Consider the following 19,756-nt stretch of genomic DNA (forward strand, 5'->3'; position numbering starts at 1 on the left):
TGGTCCCAGTATCTGCTTCAATTCTAGAAAAGGCTAAAAAATTATATATAGCATCCCTTTAATTTTAATTGACTTCTTAAAAAAAGATTTTATTTGAGAGAGAGAGAGAGAGCATGAGTGAGAGAGAGGGGCAGAAGGAGAAGGAAAGGAACAAGCAGTCTCCTCACTGAGCTCAAAGCCAACTTGGGGGCTCGATTCTGGGACCCTGGGATCATGACCTGAGCTGAGGTCAGATGCTTAACTGACTGAGCCATGCAGGTCCTCTTGAATTGATTCTTATTGTCCTTACCCTTCACCTCTGCTTCCACTCCTTGACCCCTCCCCTTCCCCCCAACATCTGCTGCCCCCACCCCTTCTCAACTTAAGCAGTTGGCTAGTATAATCCACTTTCAAAGCACTTATTTCTTGAAATGCGATGATCATAATTTGGAAAACCCTTTAGGTGAAAGAATATGATAACAAGATGCTCAATTCTTTGGGTGGTCACTAGCAAAGTGCCTTCAACTGATAAGAATCTAACTAAAAGGGTCTTCAATTACCTAGAAAGCACTAAAAGTCCAAACCCAACAGAAACAACAAAAGCAATCTAAAATTAAAATAAATGGTGGTTCAAAACCACAATGAGATGCCACCTCACACCGGAGACAATGGCTAAAATTAACAACACAGGAAACAACAGGGATTGGTGAGGACATAGAGAAAGTGGAACCCCCTTACACTGTGTTGATGGGAATGCAAGCCTGCAGCCACTCTGGAAAACAGCATGGAGGGTCCTCAGAAAGTTGAAAATAAAGCTACCCTATGACCCAGCAATGCTCTACTAAGAATTTACCCCAAAGATACAAATGTAGTGATCTGAAGGGGCACGTGCACCCCAAAGCTTATACAATGTCCAGCAGCAATGTCCACAATAACCAAACTATGGAAGAGCCTAGATGTCCATTGACAGATGAATGGATAAAGGAGATGTGGTATATATACACAATGGAATATTACTCAGCCATCAGAAAATGAAATCTTACCAACTGCAATGATGTGGACAGAACTAGAGGGTATTATGCTAAGTGAAGTAAGTCAATCAGAAAAAGACATTATCATATGACTTCACTCACTTGTGGAATTTAAGAGACAAAACAGAGGATCATAGGGGAAGGGAGGAGGAAAATAAAATAAGATGAAATCAGAGTGGGAGACAAACCGTAAGAGACTCCTACCTATGCACATGGAACATTCTCCAGAATAGATCACATCCTGTATCATAAATCAGGTCTCAGCTGCTATCAAAAGACTGGGATCATTCCCTGCATATTTTCAGACCACAATGCTCTGAAGCTAGAACTCAATCATAAGAGGAAATTTGGAAAGAACCCAAATACATGGAGACTAAACAGCATCCTTCTAAAGAATGAATGAGTCGACCAGGAAATTAAAGAAGAATTGAAAAAATTCATGGAAACAAATGATAATGGAAACACAACGGTTCAAAATCTGTGGGACACAGCAAAGGCAGTCCTGAGAGGAAAATATATAGCGATTCAAGCCTTTCTCAAGAAACAAGAAAGGTCTCAAATACGCAACCTAACCCTACACCTAAAGGAGCTGGAGAAAGAACAACAAAGAAAGCCTAAACCCAGCAGGAGAAGAGAAATCATAAAGATCAGAGCAGAAATCAATGAAATAGAACCCAAAAAACAATAGAACAAATCAACGAAACTAGGAGCTGGTTCTTTGAAAGAATTAATAAGAGCGATAAACCCCTGGCCAGACTTATCAAAAAGAAAAGAGAAAGGACCCAAATAAATAAAATCATGAATGAAAGAGGAGAGATCACAACCAACACCAAAGAAATACAAACAATTACAAGAACATATTATGAGCAACACTACGCCAACAAATTTGACAATCTGGAAGAAATGGATACATTCCTAGAGATATATAAACAACCAAAACTGAACCAGGAAGAAATAGAAAACCTGAACAGACCCATAACCAGTAAGGAGTTTGAAACAGTCATCAAAAATCTTCAAACAAACAAAAGCCCAGGGCCAGACAGCTTCCCAGGGGAATTCTACCAAACATTTAAAGAAGAATTAATTTCTATTCTCCTGAAACTGTTCCAAAAAATAGAAATGGAAGGAAAACTTCCACACTCATTTTATGAGGCCAGCATCACCTTGATCCCAAAACCAGACAAGGATCCCATCAAAAAAGAGAATTACAGACCAATATCCTTGATGAACACAGATGCAAAAATTCTCACCAAAATACTAGCCAATAGGATCCAAAAGTACATTAAAAGAATTATTCACCACAACCAAGTGGGATTTATTCCAGGGCTGCAAGGTTGGTTCAACATCCGCAAATCAATCAATGGGATACAATACATTAATAAAAGAAAGAACAAGAACCATATATTACTCTCAATAGATGCTGAAAAAGCATTTGACAAAGTACAGCATCCCTTCCTGATCAAAACTCTTCAAAGTGTAAGGATAGAGGGCACATACCTCAATATTATCAAAGCCATCTATGAAAAACCCACCGCAAATACCATTCTCAATGGAGAAAAACTGAAAGCTTTTCCACTAAGGTCAGGAACACGGCAGGGATATTCGTTATCACCACTGCTATTCAACATAGTACTAGAAGTCCTAGCCTCAGCAATCAGACAACAAAAAGAAATTAAAGGCATCCAAATCGGCAAAGAAGAAGTCAAACTATCACTCTTTGCAGATGATATGTGGAAAACCCAAAAGACTCCACTCCAAATCTGCTAGAACTTGTACGGGAATTCAGTAAAGTGTCAGGATATAAAATCAATGCACAGAAATCAGTTGCATTTCTTTACACCAACAACAAGACAGAAGAAAGAGAAATTAAGGAGTCAATCCCATTTACAATTGCACCCAAAACCATAAGATACCTAGGAATAAACCTAACCAAAGAGGCAAAGAATCTATACTCAGAAAACTATAAAGTACTCATGAAAGAAATTGAGGAAGACACAAAGAAATGGAAAAATGTTCCATGCTCATGGATTGTAAGAACAGATATTGTGAAAATGTCTATGCTACCTAAAGCAATCTACACATTTAATGCAATCCCTATCAAAATCCCATCCATCTTTTTCAAAGAAATGGAACAAATAATCCTAACATTTATATGGAACCAGAAAAGACCTTGAATAGCCAAAGAAATATTGAAAAAGAAAGCCAAAGTTGGTGGCATCACAATTCCAGACTTCAAGTTCTATTACAAAGCTGTCATCATCAAGACAGTATGGTACTGGCACAAAAACAGACACATAGATCAATGGAACAGAATAGAAAGCCCAAAAATAGACCCTCAACTCTATGGCCAACTAATCTTCGACAAAGCAGGAAAGAATGTCCAATGGAAAAAAGACAGCCTCTTCAACAAATGGTGTTGGGAAAATTGGACAGCCACATGCAGAAAAATGAAACTGGACCATTTCCTTACACCACACACAAAAATAGACTCAAAATAGATGAAGGACCTTAATGTGAGAAAGGAATCCATCAAAATCCATGAGAAGAACACAGGTAGCAACCTCTTCGACCTCAGCCGCAGCAACTTCTTCCTAGGAACATCACCAAAGGCAAGGGAAGCAAGGGCAAAAATGAACTACTGGGACTTCATCAAGATCAAAAGCCTTTATGCATAGCAAAGGAAACAGTTAACAAAACCAAAAGACAACTGACAGAATGGGAGAAGATATTTGCAAACGACATATCAGATAAAGGACTAGTATCCAAAATCTATAAAGAGCTTAGCAAATTCAACACCCAAGAACAAATAATCCAATCAAGAAATGGGCAGAGGACATGAACAGACATTTCTGCAAAGAAGACATCCAGATGGCCAACAGACACATGAAAAAGTGCTCCACATCACTGGGCATCAGGGAAATACAAATCAAAACCACAATGAGATACCACCTCACACCAGTCAGAATGGCTAAAATTAACAAGTCAGGATATGACAGATGCTGGCGAGGATGCGGAGAAAGGGGAACCCTCCTACACTGTTGGTGGGAATGCAAGCTGGTGCAACTACTCTGGAAAACAGCATGGAGGTTCCTCAAAAAGTTGAAAATAGAGCTACCTTATGACCCAGCAATTGCGCTACTGGGTATTTACCCTAAACATACAAACATAGTGATCTGAAGGGGCACGTGCCCCCAAATGTTTATAGCAGCAATGTCTACAATAGCCAAACTATGGAAAGAACCTAGATGTCCATCAACAGACGAATGGATAAAGAAGAGGTGGTATATATATACAATGGAATACTATGCAGCCATCAAAAGAAATGAAATCTTGCCATTTGCGATGACTCGGATGGAACTAGAGGATATTATGCTTAGCGAAATAAGGCCATCGAAGAAAGACAACTATTATATGATCTCCCTGATATGAGGAAGTGGAGATGCAATGTGAGGGGTTTGGGGGTCAGGAAAAGAATAAATGAAACAAGATGGGATCGGGAGGGAGACAAACCATAAGAGACAAACTCATAAGAGACAAAACAAACTGAGGGTTGCCGGGGGGAGGGGAGTAGGGAGAGGGTGGTCGGGTTATGGACATTGGGGAGGGTATGTGCTATGGTGAGTGCTGTGAAGTGTGTAAACCTGGCGATTCACAGACCTGTACCCCTGGGGCTAATAACACATTATATGTTTATTAAAAATTTTTAAAAAAAAGAGACTCCTACCTATAGGAAACAAACCGAGGGCTGCTGGATGGGAGGGGGTTAAAGGGACGGGATAACTGGGTGACAGGCATTAAGGAGGGCACGTGATGTTAGGAGCATTGTGGGTTATATCCAACTCTATCTCTGAAACTAAGAATATGCTATATGTTAATTAACTGAATTGAAATAAAATAAAATTTCAAAAATAATAAAATAAATGGTAGTATCCTTGTCTAACTTGGAAAGTTTGGGTACAGAATTAGTGTTGGATCTTAGGATTAGTATAAATTAGGAATTAATATAAATTCAGCCAAACATCTACTATTTCTCATCTCAGTGTACTTGGCAGTGTTCACTGATATTCAACATGATAGCCCGAAAATAGTGTAAGAAAATTTCCTATCAAATAAAGACTCATTTATGGTCCTCATGCTCTAGTAGCTAAGACACAAAAATAGGCAAAATGCAAGCTGCTAACATTTTCACTTTGGAAACATGGAAAATTAAAGAAAGTATGGTAAAATGTTTTAAAAAGTGAAATTTATTTTTTTAAGACTTTTATTTTGAGATCATGTCCTGTTTATGTCAGCCTGTCATGTCTTATACAAACAGTAGTGACAGCAGATGACAGGCTCTTTTTGAATGACCTTACTTGGCAAAATTAAAAGCTGGCACACCATCTCTGTCTCTAAATTTATTTCAGAATTTTATTTGTTGGTGAAATGTCAAAGTCTGGGAATCCCTGGAGTTGGATTAGGCCTTTCCCACAATCTTGGAAGCAAATGAGGTTTTCTATGGATTTCCTGCAATTTGTGCTGTGGGTGGGGGGTGGGGCGGTGAGGGGCGTGTGGGGGTGGGGGGAAGTCTGGTTCTCTATCCTCTCTCACCCTGTGCTGATCATGTTGGCTGGTGCTGAAATAGGTACTCAATAAACGATTTATTGGAAATGGTTGATCACCAGGGAATGGAAAGCTTAAACAGGGCTCTTTGTTTCCTCCACTAATTATCAAAATGTCAAACATTTTAATTTCTTTTAAAGTTGTAGTTTTAAAAATATACGTGTTCTTAATAAATCGGTTAAATATACAAAAGTCCAACCAGACCACCTTTGCAAAGCAGCTTTAAAAGGGAGGCTTGTAGGCTTTGCACACCTGCCCCCCACAAATATCCTGGGAAGACCTGGTTGGGCTCCGTGTTTTTAGAACGGATCACCAACCCCTTTTCTGCTTTTCAGAAACCAGGAAGGAGAGAGGAAGAGACTTGTAGTTGCTACATAACTCTCAAGGACAATAAAGATTCAGGGTTGGTTAGAACCAGCTTTCAAATCGGAACTTGGGTTCTCTGGCCTCCAAAATCAAAGAAAATTTTAAAAATCACTTTTCAAGGATCACAAATTAAAAAAAAAAAAGCCCCTTCCAATAGGTTCTCAGTCCAGAGAGTTTTGATAAAACCATCATCGCGATTCTATTGTTATTTCCCAGACAACGGGAGCATTTTCCAATGAATCGGCCCTTCAAACTGGTAAAAACGTAGGCAGGAGCCAAGTCCTTTAGAGTCGCTAATCACAAAGTCACAACCCTGGGCTCTGTTACTGGCCCCACTCCCCCAGGGCCGCTTGGTGAAGCCGAGACGTGATATTGCCCGATCTCTCCAGGCAAGAGACCTGGAGCAGCCCGCGAGAGAGTCCGCCCTTCGCAGAGGTCAGGGCAGCCTCATGATGCGTGCGATTTAAATATGGTAACAACTCTCCTCCCACGCACAGTTTCCTGTAGAACACTCAGAAAAGAAGAATCGTTCTAATTCTACCACCTACAGATTACCTCCGTTAACGTTTTGATGAATCTTCTTCCAGGCATAGATGAACACATGGACGGCTGGATGGACAGACATACCGAAAGCCACAACGATAGACTTACTACATGGATAGAAGTGCATTTAAGAACCTGTTGCTAGTTATTTATGGAGGGGTGGGTGGGAAGGTGGTGGTGAGGGGAGGCTGGTGTTTTAATGCACACAGACATGACTAGGGTTTGTCACGACTACATATTACTGTGTATGTTTTACTTCCCTAATTTTTTAAATTGCGAAAGCCCAGAGCAGTCCCTCCTAGGAGCAGTGGGGTGCAGTCGCGAGCTCCCCTGGGTGTGCGGTGGCGGCGCGGAGTGAGCCGGCGGGCTTCTGCGCGAGGCTGCAGCGCGCGGGGAGAGGCGCAAGAGCCCGAGGCAGCCCGGCTGCACTGGCGGCTGGAGCTGCACCGTGGGGGGAGGTGGGAGGGGGAAGCTTGGGCCCTGACGGCGGTTACCTGTGCTCGGCGGGGTGAAGTGCGGCGCGCGTCGGCCGGCGGCCACTCCACCCCGAGTCGGCTTTGCTGTGCCGGGTGTCTCGCCTCCGCGCGGGTTCGCCCGCGGCCCGGGCTGTGAGCCGCCAGGGCCAGGACGCGGGGCGGCGGCCCCACGGCGCCCTCTGGCGGGCGGGTGCGGGGCAGACGCGGGCCCGTGGGGCAGAGCGTGGCAGCAGGAGGGGGGCAGGCTAAAGCCAGGATGCGGAGGAACGGGCTCCCGTCGGGAACCTGGACTGGTCTTCTGAGGTTTGGTTTGGTTTGGGGTTTCCATTTTCTCACAGCCTTGCCTGTCCATCCATATTTCCCTCCACTCATGTTGGCTTTTTGTTTGCAACACCAATAATGTTCTGTTCTCCGAAGGAATGCTTATTCATTGTTAAAAAAAAAAAAAATTGAAAGCGCAGAAAATTACAAACTTTAATCTCACCATTCAAAGATAAGCACACGCTAAAGTATTTTTCATCTAGTGTTTTGTTTTTTCCTGTATCCAGCAGTGTCTATTATGGTGAGTGTGAACTTAAACTGAGCAATGCTGTTTGAGAGGTCAGGCCTGGTGTTGAACTGGCCCTGGGAAGAGAAGACAGAAAGGCCAAAGGGCAGAGAGTAAGGGCCTCCTGCCCTTAAAAACCAGGCGTGGCTGCCTCTTGGCTTGATAAACGGGTTAATCTAGCCCCAAGGAAGCTTGTCTTTTTCATCTCAGCTGGGGGGCACATAAGCTAAAGCTGCTGTTTTACAGGGAGCAAGTAGGCGGCAGTGGCCAGTGGGTTGGGGAGGAAAGGAAAATCCTTCTCACTGTTGGCTTTACCTAACTAGAAGTTTCCATGGAGTGTGGTGTGGTTCCAGCTCCTGCCCGGCACCTCCTCCCAGGCTTCTCCCGTTGCTGTTTGACTCATCCTGGGTGGTCTCCTGCCTCTAGGCTGTGAGCTCCGTAGGGCAGGAGTAGGTCTCAGGGCCCATCTCCCACACCTGGCAGAACACTGAAGTCTCTCTTCTTTTTCCTCCACATACACTCACATCACCCAAACAGTGTGCTTGCTTTACAAACACAGCTTCAAGGCAACTCCCACCGCCTTCGAGTCACACTGGGGCCTCCAAGCAAGACTCTCCTTTATGGGAATTTGAAAGTTGTCTCTCTCCTGGGTGTGGCTGGCTGTCGGACTGCAGTAGAGAACCCACGTCAGAGTTACATGCGGCATTGTAGGTGTTTCTCCCTCCCTCTCTGGGTTACTTGGCTGGGGCTGAGGCAGAGAGAGGGCATTGTAGGAGCCCAGTCTGTGGCGGCAAGGATGTTGTGGGGCATGGGGGTACAAGGTCAAATCCTCTGGCCTTCATCTCACCTCGAACTGAAAATCTCGAGATCCATATTGCTCAGCAGTGACTGGTAGCGTTTCCCCCGTGAGAACGCGAAGAAGGGCTGAGTTTCCCCTTGACGTTCTGCCCAGTGAAAATAAAAGCTTCAGGGAGTAAAAGCCACCACCTCCTAGGGGACACTGGGTAAGCTGGCTGGGCCATGCTGGTCTTCTCTCTTCTGGGGAATCAGATAGAAAACCTGTAACACCCAGAGTTAAAGGCCTGGGTTCTTTTTAAAATTTTTATTTTTAGAGAGAGAGGTGGGAAGGGCAGAGGGAGAGATAGAATCTTAAGCAGGCTCCTTCCCCAGTCCGAGGCCCAACGTGGGGCTCGATTCCATGATCCCGAGATCATACCCTGAGCCAAAATCAAGAGACGGACGCTTAACCAACTGAGCCACAAGGCCTGGGTTGTCCTTATGCTACGTACTAGCAATGTTCTTAGAAGTAGATGATCTGACCTCTCCTAATCTGTTTGTTCATCTCTAGCAGGGAATGGTAATGTTAACTAGAGGTTATGTTTCGTGTTTGCTGTTGGGCCCCAAAGAGTCTTGAAGTTACATTTGCAAATTTTCTCAACTTGTTTGATGGTCCTGCATCAATGTTGAAACCTCTGAGCTAGGAGTATGGGCAGCTTGATGGAGGAGACTTTGAACTAGATGATCCTTCTAGTGGCACTGTCTCAATCTTATCAAGGACTGAGCTGGAATCGTCTATTGTGCAGTTGAAAAAACAACAACAACAAGGCTCAGAGAGGTTGAACAGCTTGCCCAAGGGCACACAGCTTGGCCATGACAGGGCCAGGACTGGAGTATAGTCCATAACCAACCCGCCCTTGTACCATCTCTAGCAGGAGATGGGAAAGGAGTGTTTTCTTGGAATTGTTGTGCGGTGTGACACCATCCCCATGCAGGAGACACTGAGAAAGGGGTAGAGGATCTCAGACTCTGCTCTAAATGTTCAGGAGTGGGAGGATGAGCCCATTATTCTTTATACGTTTAGAATCTTTTTAATAATGCTCTTCACATGCCGTAACAGAGCTGATGCTCATATAAGCCACTTGAAGATTCTATACACTGAGACTTCAAAATAGACAACTTAATAGGCTGCTTCTATATTAAATGAGTCACTTGAAATGAAGATTCTTTCTACATTTCTCGGAACTGGTGGGATGATTATCTCTGTAAGACACTGTTGGGAGAGATACTCTGACCTGAACTTTATTTATGAAGACTGAACTTTCTGGTAGGCACACAGCTGCTTTCTTGATCAGTTTCAGAGACTGAGCCCTGAGCTGGGTTAGGACACAGAAGGAATCTGTAAGACTTGGATATTTAATCTTGATCCCACAGAAGATGGCCATCTGATTTTGACTTGGCTGAGCCAATGGTAAGAATGTTTCATCACATACTTTGCCTTATCCTTTTGTTATTACCGCAGACACTGGCTGTTCATAGAGCACACACTCAAACGGAAGAGAATCACATGTCTCCTGGTAGCGTCATTTGATTGTATTATCCCAAAACATCAGACCGACCTCTTTTAGGGGTCAAACTGGACGGCCGGGGCACCCTGCTCTGCCCCTCTCCGCACCCAATTCTCTGCCAGGATGCCTGTGGACAGGGGGTGATAGGTTCTCCAACTTGAACGCAGGAACTGCAAACATTTCAAATGCCGGCTGGGGGACAGGATAAGGTGAAAATACAGTGCCCTGGAAGGACCAACAAACAAACACAAGAAGAAATGAGAATTCTTTTGGAATCCTGTTTGGGATTTTATTTTTGCCTCTTTCAGTAACTCACCTAAAGTAAGAGTTTTCACATTGGGTTTCTTCTCTTTGAAAGAGAAAAAGTTAAGTCCCCAGGTGCGGAGGAGAAAGAGTTTGTTTTTTTTTTTTACCCCCCAGCAAGCGATCCATTGCATCCAGGGCTGACTCTCGTAGGCTGCATCTCCCGTTCCCTGGGCCTGCAGGTTCCAGGAGGAGTTCAGATGCCCAGTACCTGCATCTAGAGCTCCAGCCGCCTTGCAGGACCCCGGGGCCCAGCCCTTCTGCTGCAGGCCCCTCAGACACCCTCCCCACCCGAGTGTCCGCTCTAGCTACTGCAGGTGACAGCCGGCACAGAGGACTCTGCCAACACAGAGATGTCCTAAAGTACTATCCTACCCTGGGGGAGAGAAGAAAACCAGCCTCCTGCAGAAGCCTTGCCAAACAGCCAGGGCTAACTCCATTTTCCCAGATCTTAAACTGAGCCAATTCTGTGATGTGAGGTCAGCCTCTGAAAGCACACTCTGCTTTGGGAGCTGAAGAGAGGACTTCTGCACAGGTGAATGTTTGCAGACAGAGCCCTGTTCTCCCCTCTTCATATCAACAGAACAGAAAGTAGGCTTTAAAGGCGGAATCCTCAGAGCTGCTCCTGTCACCTGCCATCACACCACTGCCCCCATTCTTCTCGCTTTACTGTGCCCTTGCATCTCCTAAAAGGGTAGCCTGCACAGGCAACTTCCAGAAAGTCAACAATAGAATCCCAGTCGCCTGGCTTTGGGGACCTCATTTCAGATCTCTTCCCACTGCCAGGGTCAGCCAGCAATGGGTCAGACTATTTTTCTGAGGAATTCCAGGAGAAAACGTAGGCCAGGAGAAAAGTTTTGGAAGACTCTTCGAACTTCAGTGGGAAGAATATTCTGTGAACTTGAGGTGGAAGTGGTGAACTTGAACCTGGAGGTTGAGAACCATCTCGTTCCAGAGCAAACCAACCAACAGGGGCAGGCAGCGTGGGATCATGTTTACACGTGCCACTGTGTCTCGGGTGGGCAGCGCTGCCCAGTGCTGCGGGCCCTCTTGATCGCAGTCTGGCTGCCCAGGCTAGTGTTTTTTTCCCCCCAATAGGCCTCTGTTATTCTCAAGAGACCTAATGAAGTGCAGTTTGTGGGAAGGGTAATAGGGATATACTTGAATACTTGAATGTGCTCTAAGGAACACCGAAAAAAGGAATTCATTTGCAAGCATTAATACCCTACTGTCACTTATTTCTTGCCACATTAGCTGTGGAGGAGAACCACTGGCCTGGTCTCTAGGACTGGGTTTCTGCTCACATGGGCCTGGAGTCCCGGCAGCCTCCACCGGCCTTGCCAGCCCCTTCTCCTGATGGGAGGGACCCTTTGCCCTGTATTTCCAACCACGGATTTGGCATCGTGTTCTGTTGGGGCACGTCACCAGTGTTTCTTTGGTGGTTTATGAGACAAGCTGCCAAATTCTCCTTTTATCCAAGTTACTTCCAACTGGGTTTCCACCACTTACAGCCAGGGTCAGGCAGAAGTCTGCTGTGATGATGGCATTGGAACTGCCGGTTATACCCTTTGTGGAACAGTCTAGCAGCTGGGATGGTGACCCCAGGCCCAGTCAAGCCCACTCCTGTCACCCCCAAAAGAAGATCTTGAGGCATGTAAAAAGTGAAGATTCAACCTCAGGGACCATAACTAAAGGTTTGTGCTAACACAATCATTTTCATGTATTTGCCCACTGTGATGGTGTTCCTGCCAAGATGGCAGAGCAGAGGAGCTGGGACAGGGCCCTGTGTTGCTTTGCTCCACTGCTACTTAGAACTGCACCACGAGGGGCGTCTGGGGGGCTCAGTCCTTAAGCATCTGCCTTCGGCTCAGGTCAAGATCCCAGGATCCTGGGATTGAGCCCCATGTTGGGCTCCCTACTCAGTGGAGAGCCTGCTTCTTCTTCTCCCTCTGCCTGCTGCTTCCCCGACTTGTGCTCTGTCAAATTAATAAAATCTTAAAACAAAACAAAACTGCACCCCAATGCCCATTTCACCACACAGTGACATTTAAAAATTCTCTTTACTACTTGTGCACAGTGTTTCTGGTCATTGTGACTGTGGTCACAGAGGGAAATGGCACACGAACAGAGTCCAGAGTGAACAAAGACAGGGCATAAAGGTCAGGTTGTCTAGGTATATCTTGGGATTTTTCAGTGGCCCTTAGGTTATGTCCTATGAACTATTTCAATTTAAGATCCTTAATGCCCCAGTCTTGAAAAGATAAATGTTCAATTCTGAATGGGATTATCATGATAACTATTCCCTAAAACAAGACTGAGCCTAGCACCCAGACTGAATGATCAATACCTTTAGTGCAGAAAATTATAGTGGCGAATTATGGATTAAGAACCAAACAATTTCACTTAAAAAGGGATCCCAAAAGGCACCGTAGCGGCCTGGAATAAGCTGGAAATTTAGGGATCAAAAGATTGGGGTTTCAAGCTCCCATTTTACCAGTTATCAGCTGTGTGTCTTAGGTTCTGAGTCTGTTACTAACTCTTTAAAAATAGGAAGGTTAATATTCTGTTATTCAAGGAATCAAAAGAGGATGTGAATGTTGAACATTTTAGTACCTGTAAAACTACCATCTGGACACTTCAGGACTTTTCATGATAATGAAAAGTTTAGAGAAGGTAAAAGAAGGCTTAAATACATTCCTTAAAATATATTCCTTTCCAAAATTAAGAATATTTGACTCTTTTGTAATCAGTGATAAATCCCTCGCACCAGGTAATAGGTTTCGGCGGTTATTTAAGTAAATGACCGAAGGGATGAGCTATCAAACGCACCTGCATCAGGTGCAAACCGTCAAGCGCCCAGCACGTGGCTTCGAGGTCCATACCTCTTAGTCTCAGGGGAGGTTAGGCTGGTTCCGTATGTCTAGGTTCTGGACAAAGCGAGGTGGGTGTAAAGCAGGTCTCCTTCAGTCTGGTCTGTAGAAACACCCAGCACCGCCTGCAGGCTGCGGTTTTCCTGATTTGACAAAGTTGGAGACCCTGTGTTCCGGATGGCTCACGTGAAGATGGAGGAAGACTGCCCCACCCACATCAGCAAGAATTTCATGAGCAAGAGTTGAGTTTTTGTAGAGCCACACTGATTTTGTGGGGTTTCGTTATTGTTGTTTTGTTTTTTTGTAACATGGCCCATTCTGTCTTAAATAGTTTACACAAACAACTAAGCTAGATGGGGCTGGAGATAGGACTCCCACCCTCCAACCCCCCCTGCCAAATTATAAAACAAGGTTCTTACACTCTTGAGAATCTGGTAGTGTATTTATGCCAGTGAAGCAATGTGCTAAATTATTTATTTCTTGTTAACAAATTATCTTTTTACCATGTGTCAAGCATCATACTAGGTACAAATATTTCTGAATCTTAAATATAAGAAGACCGAGGTGGACCTTTACCAGGGACTTATTACTGGCATTTACAGTACTTTCTGAATCCTCTGAATTCACTTATGTGTAAATGTCAAGAACATAAAATCTTGACCAGTCAAGTGAAATAGTTTTTAAATTTATCAAATAATTTATCAATAGTCCACTTCATTTTTGTATCCCTCCTGAAAAATATATTTAGAAAAGAACTAGAATAATCTATTTTAGTTTCCTTAACATGTCCCAAATCTTTGCAAATGCATTTTCTATTAGATAGTAATATATGTTCTTGTGGGGAGAAAAATCTTACACTGCTTTGCAGGACAGTATTTTTTTTATTAAGATTTACTTTTTTGACATTGAGTGAGCACAAGCAGGGAGAGCAACAAAGGGAGAGGGAGAAGCAGGCAGCCCGATTTGGGACTCGATCCCAGGGCCCTGGGATCATGACCTGAGCCGAAGGCAGACGCCTACCCAACTGAGCCACCCAGGCATCCCTGCAGGACAGTATTCTGATCGTAGAAAACAAAATGAAAACGCAGCAAAACAAAATGATAAATTACACAGTACGTTCCATAGGAATCATGTAAAGACTTTAAATGCCCAGCCACATCATTGTCATGTGCAGAAAAATCGCTCCAGGCTCTATTACAAGACCAAATGCCTGAATGGCATGTCCCGTTCTTTGTTCTAGTTTAGGTTTAAATAGCCAGTCTCCCATTCAACTCAGAGGCTCGCAGTGGTAGCGTTTGTGCACCTAACTATCTAGAAACATAGCAGTACGTCCTGACATACAACAGGTACTTCATAAATGCTTAGGAAAACAGTGATACAAATTAAGGACAAATACAGAGAAAAGTGTAATTTACGAGCCTGGGTGACCCATACTTACCTTAAACTCAACCTAGGAACAGACTCTGAAGATCTTACAACAGGGCAATCACACAACGGGCTTGCCGGCTTACACTTTCTGGTCATACACACCTACGACCTCCTAGCACCATCACACAGCACGGAACGTGTTTTCCTACAATAGCCATGTTACTACAAACCTAAACCCAAGTCTGGTAAGCTAAGGTAGGAAACATGGAACTCTTTTGAAATAACAAGTGTTTTAATTATACCATAGGGAAAACAATTGCTGTGGACTATTCTGCAAATCTAAATATGTATTACATTGCTTCTACCAAAAAAACCCAACACCTACTTATTCAGTTAAATTTTAATCTTAATTTTCTGGTATGATGATTCTTCTAAGTTTCTCATCATCATAAATTCAAGATAAAAAATTTTAAGGAGTAGGAAATACAAGTTTTCTCTTAATTTTCATGGCCGCTTTTATCCTTTGGAAATTCAAAATGAAAAAAGGAATTCAAAATGGATGGCATGTAAAAACAAACGAGGTGCAAGGTTGCGGATTTACATGTTGATGAACAAGAAAACGTTTAAGAGTATTAGGAGGACTTGAAAGCTAAGGTTCCCTGTGGTACCATCATTGAATCATGGCTCAACGTAAGACCGCAGCATCGCTGGATTGTTAAGTACACTGCAAATACCCAGAGAAAGGGAAGGAAAGCAAAATCCCAGGAGTTGTAAGTGTGAAGTCAGGAGTTTTCCAACATAGAAACCATTCCCATAATCTGGGAAGTTTAGTGTGACTGGGAATCCCTTTGGAGCTGGAATTTACAGTAAAGCAAAATGGATGCTCCCAGGTCAAACATGCAATTTCTAGCTATCTGTGCAGACTTCTGATCAAAAGTACAATGAACCGGGCTTTTATTTCACTGTATTTTTTTCCCCACACCTTAGATTTCAAAGTAAGTGGGACTTTTCCCTTCCAATATGAGAATGCAACCAACTTAAAAAATGGAAACAGAACAAAAAATAGATGCTCCTTTGTAGAAATCCATTGTCATGGAATGCACTATTCCCTAGAGTGAGACTTACTTCAAACACGAAAGTGTTCTTTTCTGGCAAAGTTTATGAGGGAAACCCCCGACAAAAAAGTTCCTGACAAATGTATCATGGACTATTTTTAAAATTTGATTGCTTTTCTTTGATCATGTGACTGCTCAATCATAAAAAAAAAAAAAAAATTAAAGCTCAGCTGTTTCTTCTTTTGGGATATGGTATGATCTTGGAAATTTTATGTCATTTCTAATATTTAATACTGTGAAGAAGTGACCGTGCATCACACTGAAGGTCGTGAGTGACTGCTTTGCCTTTAAGGGCCAGCTTTTTGAGACTATAAATGTGGTTATCGAGTTACAGGCAGTTTCACTAATGTCTTGTCTGATACTCAGTGATAGTCTCTCAGCCCTGAAAAAAATGGCTGCTGCTACACGAACTCCTATATAGTGGGTGGAGGACAAAAATAAGACCATTTTTCATATGCTGACTTTAAATAGAACAGCCCTACAGGGTGCGTTATGTCTGTGGCTGACTACTCACTAGAGAATGGGAAGGCAGGTGAGCCCTGCAGGCTCGAGCCGGGCTGATCTGTGCAGGCTTCTATGCGCACACAGGGCTCGGCGCCGAATCTCTGCGGTCCAATTTCTGGGAACGAGCCCGGGCCTACAAGTATCGTCGTCACTAACAACATGCAGAAACACGCAAGCAGTTCTGAAAGCGAGAGGACTCAAGTTTGTCCAGAGTGGTAGGATGTATTTAGACAAAATTGGGTGCTTTTCACATTGTCAGATTTATCATGAGCAGCACATACCCCAAATTATACCAAGCCCGAGGTTGTGGTTGCGGGACTGGTCCTTATGTAGTAAAGAAAATATCCCCATTCAGGTACCTTAAATATCTTCTCTCACCCCAAATATCTTAAAACAATATTCTTTGTTTTATCCGAGGTACTTTTATTGTCTTGCTTCTCCTACCTATCATCAGAAGTTCTTCGAAAAATTATAATATCCAAAATATATAAAAGTCTGCTGCTCTAGAGATCTCAAAAATGTAATGTTAGTGATAATTATCTAAAGAAGTCAGCTTCATGGAACAGCTTTTGAGTATTTATTGCTCAGATGCATTCAAAAAATTCCTAAACATAATGTGGCAATGGCTCTAACACATCTGTAAACAGAATACCACTAAAAAAATTTTATTGGCATGAAATACTATAATTATGGATGTGTAAAATTTTTAAATCTTAAAGCCTCTTAACATAATCATGTATATCTATGTACAAAACATAAATTTCACTTTATTTAAAACATATGAAAGAGGAAATTTCAAATCACACTAAACATAATAAATATAGAACTTGCTTTGTTAAAAATCTACAGTGTACATTCAAGTAAAGGCTAAACTTCCAATGCCAACTACATATGAGACAAAATTAAACATTTACAATAATCGGTTTCCTAAAAGTGCTATTTTTTAATACCTATAAGAGGAAACTCATTCTAGTGCTTCTGTTCCCATCCAAACATATACATTCCTCTATTCACAGAACCAGATGCTTCTGTTACTAAAAATACATATCCAAAGCTTTTATATCCTTTTAAATAGATTCAACATTTTAGCTCTTTGGGGGAGGAACAGGAAAGTCCAAACAAACACCTCAGACCATCTTAAATTATCAGAGACGACGGACTTTATGACACACCCTGTTTCAGCTGAGATATGCAATCTGGTGAACGTGTTTGTGAGAACAAGCCCAGGCTGCACGTCTAAGGTAAGTCATCTTTTTCTACATGGGAGTTCGTGTGGGTCAAGGAGCAGCCACTGTAGCAACCTTCCTGTGATCCAGGGGCCGTGCTCCATTTCTGACTTGTAACTTCTCCTCCAACCTGATTTGGTTTAGTTTCCTCAGGAGTTATGTTCAGTACACTAATGGAGCTGTTGGGAAAAGAAAGATAGATCTTAATAATCATCTCCTCCTTCTTTTATACTTAAGCTCTGCCTGAAGGTCTAAATTCCAACTGCCCCTTGTCCTATGCTGAGTAAAATCTGAGGACACACAGATTAGGAACAAAGAAGTGTTTCAAAACGTCCTAATTTATCACTTTTAGCCTATCTATCTACCTTTTTATCTGTTTACCCAACTACTTACTTATTTCTTTGGTCTACTCTGAAGTTCTCTACATAGCTGAGGCCTAAGATAGAACATGCAGAATTTGAAAGCTCATATATCCTTATGTCCCCGTCTTCCTGCCACTATTTAATAATCTTTTTGTTTTATTCCTCACACATCCATTTGCTCATGCAAGCTTTCCTCCACCCAGCCATTACCCTGCACAGCTATTTAACGAGTGCTGACACAAGCAATAAGGAGTTGAGACTCTAAAGTCAGAGGGTTTAGGCTCATCCCCGCTGGCCTGTTCAGCTCACTAGTCATTGTTTCTTCAGCTTCCTCAGTTGTAAGATGGAAATAATAATAGCATCTACCTCATAGGGGCAGGTGGAACTGAGTTAACACACATTAAGCACTTACACCAATGCTCAGTTGTGTCTGGGGGTAACAATCTCAGTGTCTGAACACAGACACAGCTGCTACCCTTCAATGACACAATCTGAGAGGTATTCTGCGACCAACCTCAAAACAAAAAATCTGGCATGCCTGGGTGGCTCAGTTGGTTAAGAATCTGCCTTCAGCTCAGGTCATGATCCCAGGTCTTGGGATGGAGCCTCAGGGCAGGCTCCCTGCTCGGTGGGGAATCTACTTTTCCCTCTGTCCCTGCACACCACCCCCTTCACCCATTCTCTCTCTCAAATAAAAAATAAAATCTTTTTAAAAAATTTGCCTAAATGAAAAAAAATCTGCCTAAATGACTACTTTCAGATCTAAGGAGTTAAGTCAACAAATGAAACATTTTTACCAACTAAATATCCTATATAATTTTTTCCACAAATGTACATTTTTTCCCCTAACTATGCATTTTTTGTAACTTTGGCTTACTAACTCAAACTCAATGTGCCAATCCTTAAAAAAAAAAAAAAAAAAAAAATTGTTTTAATTCTAAAAATCGAAACCCAAAACAATTAAAAATTTTGCTTATGCTTATTTGCCAGTACTTAAAAGAAAAAAAGAACTTGCTTATAATTCAGCCCTGGGAAACTCTGCCATCTCAGACAAAATGAGCTCAATGATCAACTAAATTTTCTCTGTAATTTCGTACCTGAATTACTTTGTGTAAAATTTTCCATTCTACAGTGAAGAAGCAATGAGGTTGTTGATGTAGAAATTAGCTATAAATACTCCTATCATTTTGTTATAATCTTATTACAAAACCAGATCCAAGGTGCTTCAAGAGCAAGGAGTCCAAATTTACCAAATAACAAAATTTTGAGAACTATGTCAAGCTCCACAGCTTCTCTCCTGATAACTAGTAACTCAATTCTGTGTTTTATCTTCAGAGGCCAATGACCATGAACATGAATAGCTCAGTGGAGTTTCTTTATGCTTAAAATTCTGTTTCTAGGTGGCACCTGGGTGGCTCAGTGGTGAAGCATCTGCCTTCAGCCCAGGTCATGATCCCAGGGTCCTGGGATCAAGCCCCGCACCCACCGGGCTTCCTACTCAGCAGGAAGCCTACTTCTCTCTCTCCTACTCCCCCTGCTTGTGTCCCCTCTCTCCCTGTCTCTCTCTGTGTCAAATAAATAAATAAAAATCATAAGAAAAAATTGTTTCTATGTCAGGGATGTTGTTTAGCCCTCAGAATACATGAAGGAGAAAAGCACTTTTATAATCCATATATGTTTACATGTATTTTTATTTTCATAGCCTGCTACTGAAGGCTGATAATGGACCAAGTACTGTTTTAAGTGCTCTAAATGTATCATCACTGAAATCTCCTAACACCCTGTGATGTAGGTACTAAATGCTGGACTTAACTTTATTAGCACAAAATAATGTCCTAAAGGATTATTAATGCAAATATTTATTAACTAAAAATAATTAGATTAAAAAGTAAGAATTGTAGAGACATAAAAATAATCGAGGCAACTGCTATGTGCTCTCTCGGATACAGAACGCATTAGCTGAAAACGGTAACTAGAATCTGTGTTATTTATACAGGTGGTTCTGATTGGTCAAATCTGGGAGTTTAATAACATTCTGTATAAGACAATACTGACCTTACATTATTTTTTGATTGTAAATCAAACTTTCACTCCCCAAACTCACCCATTAGTCAATCTG

The 19,756-nt window shown here is 42.5% G+C and overlaps 1 protein-coding gene across 1 annotated transcript in view; it reads right to left on the bottom strand.

Annotated features, from left to right (window-relative positions):
• Positions 1-16,603: 16,603 nt before the first annotated feature.
• LOC111143263 (SSX family member 2 interacting protein) overlaps positions 16,604-19,756 on the bottom strand; it is a 42,344-nt gene continuing 39,191 nt past the window's right edge. The window contains exon 14 of the mRNA XM_022496883.1: positions 16,604-17,454. Coding sequence (XP_022352591.1) covers positions 17,286-17,454 — 169 coding nt within the window. The 3' untranslated portion in view covers positions 16,604-17,285. The remainder of the gene's footprint in view (positions 17,455-19,756) is intronic.

Source organism: Enhydra lutris, unplaced genomic scaffold (genome assembly GCF_002288905.1).
Source record: "Enhydra lutris kenyoni isolate GAN:26980312 unplaced genomic scaffold, ASM228890v2 scaffoldscaffold9, whole genome shotgun sequence".
In the NCBI taxonomy this organism is placed as follows: Eukaryota; Metazoa; Chordata; class Mammalia; order Carnivora; family Mustelidae; genus Enhydra; species Enhydra lutris.